Here is a 7,843-nt window from a genome sequence, read left to right as displayed (position 1 = left end):
TTTTCTTTTTGCTTAAGTGGTGCTGAGGAATTGAACCCAGGGCCTCAGGCATGCAAGGCAAGCGCTCTACCACTGAGCCACCTTCCCAGCCCCCAATTGGATACTTGGGTACTATAGCCTCAACAGGCTGATACATAATGGTAAATAAATGAACAATAAATGAACATTTCAAGGCTGATGGAGCTCAAACCAACCTGAGAATCTGTTCTAGCTTCTCACTTGGTGCATTCCTGAGGCCTGTCAGCATGGTATGAAGACGGCTCAAGCTGTGTGCAGCTGTGGTAATGGGGGTCATACAAGGGCTGTTCTCCTTATTGTACTTCATACCACTAAGCGGTGTGGAGATTTTAAGTGCTTTTGACTAGAGAGGGAAAATGAAGAAGAATTAAATATCTGGGTCTGAAAGATTTTTCTTCACAAATAAGAATTCAAATAAATCGAACTTTATCAATAAATTTTAGCAATTCATTTACCACTATTGCTTGATAAGTACCACCAGTATTCACATAAATATGTTTGAAATGTCAAAATGTTTTAGTCAACCAAAAATTCTATCTTAAGTTATATCTCCAGCTAAAGGTATAATTCAGAGTTAGAGCACTTGACTACTATGTACAAGGTTATACGTATGATCCCCAATAACACACACACACACACACACACACACACACACACGCACACACACACACACGTGATTTAATAAAAGTCCATCTGAGAGTAGCAAATTTGCCTCAGAAAAACTAAACATCCCCCCAAACAGGCAATTTGATACAAAACAGTCTTCACTGGTCTTTTTGCCTCTCTACCATTAGTTAATAGAATCTACCATTGCATTTTTACCCCTAAAGTTAGCCAGTCAACTTTTTGGAATGTAAGTATGAAAAAGGAAAAAGATTTGACTTCCTGACAAAGAATTTAAGCAGAAGTACATACACTAATAAAACATCTTTTCTGGCTTAGTGGCAGAGTGCTTGCCAAGCATGCCTGAAGCCCTGGGTTCAATTCCTCAGTTCCACATAAACAGAAAAAGCTTGAAGTGGTACTGTGGCTCAAGTGGTACAGCACTAGCCTTAAACACATAGAGGCCCAGAGACAGAGCCTAGGCCCTAAGTTCAAGCCCTATGACTAACAAAATAAATAAATAAATCTTTTCTAATTTTTAAAGGTTGTGATAGCTTAACAAGATCTCTGAATATTAAAGATAAGCCACATTTTCCAAGTATGTATGTATTTATTTTAGAGTTTTAAAAACATCTTGCAAAGTTTTAGCTGGCAACAAAAAAGCTATTCAGTTCTCATAAAATATAGAAATACAGCAATACACTGCCATGCTTTCCATATTGAATCTATACGTTTTGTTATTTTTTTTTATTGTAAAGATACTATACAGAGGGTTACAGTTACATGAGTAAGGTAATGAGTACACTACCTGTTGAGCATTGTTACCACCTCCATTGTTGAATCTATACACTTTTTGTGTCTTAAAGAATAGCAGAGTTAAGGCCTTCAATTTGTTTAGGGAAATTCATCCTATCATTTTTCCAAGTCAATAATATAGTGTAGATGGCTGCTCCCTATCTCAAATTTCCTGGGCCCACTTTTTCACTGTACATGAACCAGTGCCTGCTTACTCTGGCAGAGAAACAATGAATGCCTGAAGAAGCAGCCACCAGTAGCACGTAGCACATCACTTGTAGGCAGTGGTTTCATCCAGGAATCTAGGTGTGATAAATACAAGCAGCTTCCTGCCCAGAGTCCTTGAAGTGACTTTGGGGCTTCTTGGTATCACTAATAAAAGTTTAGCTTTATTGTTGATCAGTAGAAAAATGGGGGTGGACAAATAGACTCTGTAGTTATGTGGGGACTAGTAAAAGGAGGCTGGGCAGGTGGGAGGATAAAGGAGGTAAAATATGTTAAAATAGATTATTGGCAACTATGAAATTGAAACAAGGAAACCTACTGGGGATTCTATTTTGTGGGAGGAGGAGAGCAGGGAGTATGATAGAGGAGGTAAGATTGGTTGGGATAGGTATAAAAAGTGTAGAAAAGTAACAATGAGTATTTTATTTTTGGTGTGTGGGGGGGGTCCGTCCTGGGGCTTGAACTGTGGTCCGGGCGCTGTCCCTCAGCTCTTCAGCTCAAGGCTAGTGCTCTATCACTGGAGCCACAGCGCCACTTCTGGTTTTCTGAGCAGTGTATTGGAGATAAAAGTCTCACAGACTTTCCAGCCCAGGATGACTTTGAACCGTGATCCTCAGATCTCAGCCTCCTGAGTAGCTAGGATTACAGGCATGAGCCACCAGTACCTGGCTAACAATTTTTTTTTTAAATAAAAAGTTTAGTTTTAGCAGGATCCTGGTGGTTCATGCCTATAATCCTAGCTACTCAAGAAGCTAAAATCTGAGAATTGCAGTTCCAAACCACCCTAGCAGGAAAGTCCATGAGACTCTAATCTCCAATTAACCACCAGAAGTAGAGCTTTTAGTTCAAAGTGGTACAGCACTAGCTTTGAGCAAAAGAGCTCAGGGACAATGCCCAGGCCCTGGGTTCAAGCTCCATGACTGACCAAAAAAAAAAAAAAGTATAGCTTTAAGGATCACGTAGAGGATTCTTTAACTCAGATATATAACACGGAGTTTTAAAAAATACTACAATGAGCTGGATGCTGGTGGCTCGTGCCTGTAATCCTAGCTACTCAGGAGGCTGAGATCTAAGGATCACGGTTCAAAGCCAGCCCGGGCAGGAAAGTCTGTGAGACTCTCATTTCCAATAAACTACTAGAAAATCAGAAGTGGCACTGTGGCTTAAGCGGAAGAGCACTTGCCTTGAGCTCAAAAGTGCAGAGCAGCATCCACGCCAGAGTTCAAGCCCCACGAATGACAAAAGTAAAAAAATTGAAATAAATAAGTAAATACTAGGATGCAACATTTGGACTGCTCCAGAGCTTTGGCCTAAGACCCCTTTTATTCTTTCATCAACTCATAATGGGAGGTAATCGGTCTTCATTCTATGATGTATGGGCCATCACATTTTGATGACTTCAGAACTTAAGCACACTTCAACCATTCTTGTCCACTCAGGTGATGAATTTCTAAACTGCCTACTACTAGGGTCACCTAAAAGATCTCAAATTTGACATACTAATAACCCTAACTTTTAAGCTACACCCCTTAACTTCTTCCTTCTCAGTAAATATGAACAGTAAAATGTTTTTAGAATACCTATTACATGGAGACCACCACACAAAATGTTGGTCACAGGGGGCTAGGAAGGTGGCTCAGTGGTAGAGCGCTTGCCTTGCATGCATGAGGCCCTGGGTTTGATTCCTCAGCACCACATAAGCAAAAAGAAAAAAGCCGGAAGTGGCGCTGTGGCTCAAGTAGTAGAGCGCTAGCCTTGAGCTGAAGAGCTGAGGGACAGTGCCCAGGCCCAGAGTTCAGGCCCCACAACTGTACCCAAAAAAAAAAAAAAATTAAAAAAAAATGTTGGTCACAGGCCTTTTGTAGCTTTATTCTGAGTCTACTTCCCTCCCTACTACTGGCAGACATGATACAGGCACTAACAGCAGAGAAGGGAAAGAAGTTATTGGAAATAGAGATGAAAAAGAAAGCCGTAGGATTATCTTTCTTTTAGGCAGAGAAAAGAGCAAGGTCAAAGGCTTTGTTTTGGCGTAGCAATCTAAGAATGAAAAGGGAAGTTAATGTGGCATGAGTAGAATCATGAGGAAAGCAGCAGATGGATGGAGAGGTAACAAGGTGCTATCACCTTACAGGCATTTTTAAGGACTTGGGTTTACATCATTTACCCAGTAGTCATCACTACTTTTTCCTCTAGTACACCCTAACCCAAAATGCTGTGGGTACCAGCTCCAAAATGTGACCCAAATATAACCTTTCTCTAAATAAAGCCACCATGAATTACTAGAATCATTCCAATAGCCTCCTTATCCTGGTCCTACTTTCCTACATGACCTGCTGGACATCTGGTCACGGAGGAGTGTTATCACTTTTCTCAGAATCACCCACTTAAAAGCTTGCATCTCAGCTGGGGATTGTTGGCTCACCCCTGTAATCATAGCTAATCAGGTGGCTGATATCTGAGAATCGTGGTTCTAAACTAGCCTGGGCAGGAAAGTCTGTGAGACTTTACTTCCAATGAAAAGCCCTAAGTGGAGAGTGCTAGTGTTTGTTCAAGCCCCAGGTCCAAGCAAAAGAAAAACTCTTTACAATGGCACAATGGTTCCCAAAAGCCTTTAAAACCTGCCTATCCCATTCCCCTCTCCTTTCTCTTCCCTCACTCACTTTATTCCTAGTATAGTAGCTTTCTCCCATGATTCTAAACTGCCAATTTTGTTCCCACCTTATGCCTTTCTCAGCTATGCCCAAGGTTTGCTTCCCCACATACCTCAGGTCTCTGCTAATACTGCCCCCTCAGAGTCACCTTTCCCAACCATTTTGCCTACCCTGTCCTTGACACTTCATATACAATACCCAACATACTTTTTTAAAAAACTTTTTTGTTATCTATTGATAATTTCCCCACATTAAAAATATAAGCTTTAACTGTTCACAATAGCTAGGATATGGAAACAACCCAGATGCCCACGACAGATGAATGGATCCAAAAATTGTGGTATCTATACACAATGGAATTTATGCAGCCATTAGAAATGACAAAATAATGGCATTTGCAGGGAAATGGATGGAGCTAGAAGGAATCATGTTGAGCGAGGTAAGCCAAGAGCGAAGAGACAAACGGTACATGGTCTCCCTGATAAGTGGATGCTAAATCAAAATGTTAGGTGATACGACAAAACTAACAGGACTTAAGAAACAAAGAACTCCTGCTCATCTGGTTGAACCACTACTAAATATCCCCATGCTGCTGATCACATGTATGGTGTATAACATGTGAACACTGTTATATATTACAGACTGTGATAGACAATTTGCTCCAGGAAAGTTAGAATGAACTTGTGAGTTAGAAATTACGTAATCACTTAATCACAATCAAAAAAAAAAAAAAAAGAACTTCGGGGAAGGGAGGGAGGGAGGGGATGGTAGGGGGAAAAAAAAATATAAGCTTTAGAACAGGAAGTTTGTAGCTGTTTTGGCCACTGCTGTTTTTGGTTTTGTTCAGGACATGGGGTGGTGTATAAGATCCTTTTAGACTATTATTTAAACAAGCAGACCAGTCTCACATCTGAAAAAACCTGAGAAGAGAAATTCAATCACCATCATCCTAGGATAATCCCAAAACTCTATTTAATAGAATTTTCTTACAGTCTACAGATTTTCAGTTTCTCCAGTACCTTAAATGAAGGTCCAAATTCAGATTAATTTATATTTTCTAATACTATGTTCATGATGCATAAGGTTATATACTATGGGCGCAAAAATTATCAACAGGATACATTCCCTTCAATTTATAGTAAATCTTTTCAGAGCTAACTAAAACCTTACAGAGTTGACAGTAACAAAAAAGTAAATCAATAGATAACTTTTCAGTTGAGGAGTTAGATAGGCATTTTCTTTGTACATTGCAAACAAAGCATATACACAAGGCTATGTGAGCAGAACAGAGTGGAGTGAAGAAGAAAAGAGCCCAGCTTCTGGCTCACCTTGTCGAAGTGCTGCTGCAAGATGTTTTTCACCTGTGCTCTCTCAGCACTCTCTGCTCCTGACCCCATGTTCAGACACCGGGACAGAGTCCCAATTTCCTCCTCAGCATCCTCTCCAAGAAATATCCGTTCATCTAAATTCCCAGCAGATAGAACATACTCCTCATAGGCCTTACTGATGGCTTTACTACAGGGGGGGAAAAAAACAGACAAATGTACTTTCTCATAAGTGACATCTCCATTAATGTCTCAAACCACCTAATTATTTCATCTGTTTATTTACTACTAAAAGTTTTTTGGGTTTTTTTTTGTGTGACTAGTCTGAAGTTTGAACTCAGGGCCTCACAAGTTGCTAAGCAGGCATTCTACTGCTGCTTCCATCATGCCCCCATCACACACAGATTTTACTGACTGAGAAGAAAATCTTTCAAACTTTTTGCCCAGGCTAGCTTTGAACCATAATCCTCCTATAATCTCCAACTCCTGAGTTGGAAGGAATCAGGAATCAGCCACTGCCTCTAATAATTTCTGGAAAGTTAAATTTCAGTCAACTGAAGACAGTAGCAGGGAAAATTGCTATACTCAGTGTATCTAGCACACAGTGAGTACATTTCACTAACAGTGGGTAGGGACATTAGGCCAATCTGCCTGATGATATGTGCAGCTTCTGGTGAGAAGCTTGGTCCTCTCTCTCCTGGCTGTTCTAGGTACATTCAACACTTTTTGTACATTCAACTCTTTTCCCCAACATAGTTCCAAAAGTTCTTTCCTGTTTTTTTTTTTTTTCCTTTTTGTGCCAGTCCTGGGACTTGAACTCAGGGCCTGGGTGCTGTCCCTGAGCTTTTGTGCTCAAGGCAAGGCCACAGCTCCACTTCTGGCTTTTTTTTGGGTGGTTTAAGTGGAGAAAAGATTCTCACACACTACCCTGCCCAGGCTGGCTTAGAACTGCAATCCTCAGACTTCATCCTCGTGAATAGTGAGGATTAAGCTACCAGTGTCCAGCTGGATTTTTGCCCTTGTTTTGCTTTTTTTTTTTTAAAAAAAAAAAGCTCTAAATAGAGCAGGCTGGTCTCAAACTCATGATTTTCCTATTGAGCTCAATCTTTCTCTAAGTATGGAGATTATGGGCATATACCACTGTGCCTGACTCCAAAAAGTACTTTACTTCAAAATCTGTACTCTGAAAGTATGACTAATGAAGCTTTAAACTGGAAAAATAATTTTCAGTATATTTATAGTATATTACACACTTAGGTAGACAGCATTTTTAAGGCTTCCATGTACTCTCCCATAAAACACTCCAACTATTCAGAGTACAAACAATAAAAATGGTGAGTTCTCAATCAAAAAAAAAAAAAAGAACTTCGGGGAAGGGAGGGAGGGAGGGGATGGTAGGGGGAAAACAATGGAGGGGCTAACAATGTTCAAGAGGAAGTGTACTCATTACCTCACTCATGTAACTGTAACCCTCTGTATAGTATCTTTACAATAAAAAAAAAAATGTAAATGTAAACTGTAAAATAAAGGAAAGGAAAGTTTAAAAAAAAAAATGGTGAGTTCTGAGATTCCCCAAGTATACATTTTTAAAATAGTCAAACAGAAGTACTCACAAACTCTCTCCAAAGTTCCCAGGTTCCAGAAAACCAGTAAGATTTTCTTCTTTACCCTTGAGAAGCTATGATTAAAAAGAGATACTTAAATTAGATGGGCACTGGTGGCTAATACCTGTAATCCTAGCTATTCAGGAGGCTGAGATCTGAGGATTCGTGGTTCAAAGCCAACGTAGGCAGGAAAGTCCATTCCACTCTTATCTCTAATATACTACTCAAAAAAAGCCCTAAGCGGAGCTGTGACTCAGTGGTAGAATTCTAGCCTTGGGCACATAGAAGCTTAGGGACAGTACCCAGGCCCTGAATTCAAGGACAAGGAAGGAAGGAAGGAAGGAAGGAAGGAAGGAAGGAAGGAAGGAAGCAAGGAAGCAAGGAAGCAAGGAAGGAAGGAAGGAAGGAAGGAAGGAAGGAAGGAAGGAAGGAGGAGCGAGCCAGGCGCTGGTGGCTCACGTCTGTAATCCTAGCTACTCAGGAGACTGATACCTGAGGATCGAGGTTCAAAGTCAGCCTAGGCAGGAAAGACTGTGAGACTCCTATCTCCAATAAACCACCAGAAAACCAGAAGTGGCGCTGTGGCTCAAGTGGTGGAGCATTTGCCTTGAGCTGAAGCCCA

General features: G+C 40.6%; 1 protein-coding gene across 1 annotated transcript in view; it reads right to left on the bottom strand.

Moving 5' to 3' along the window:
• Positions 1–7,843, bottom strand: part of Rbl2 (retinoblastoma-like 2) — a 60,695-nt gene that overhangs the window by 36,373 nt on the left and 16,479 nt on the right. Inside the window, exons 7-9 of the mRNA XM_013027888.1 lie at positions 7,231–7,295; positions 5,621–5,807; positions 195–361 (exon numbers count right to left, since the gene is read on the bottom strand). Coding sequence (XP_012883342.1) covers positions 195–361; positions 5,621–5,807; positions 7,231–7,295 — 419 coding nt within the window. The remainder of the gene's footprint in view (positions 1–194; positions 362–5,620; positions 5,808–7,230; positions 7,296–7,843) is intronic.

This window comes from Dipodomys ordii, unplaced genomic scaffold (assembly GCF_000151885.1).
Source record: "Dipodomys ordii isolate 6190 unplaced genomic scaffold, Dord_2.0 Scaffold106, whole genome shotgun sequence".
Taxonomy (NCBI): domain Eukaryota; kingdom Metazoa; phylum Chordata; class Mammalia; order Rodentia; family Heteromyidae; genus Dipodomys; species Dipodomys ordii.
The sequence above is the reverse complement of the archived record's forward strand: the minus strand, read 5'-3'. Positions and strand labels throughout refer to the sequence as shown.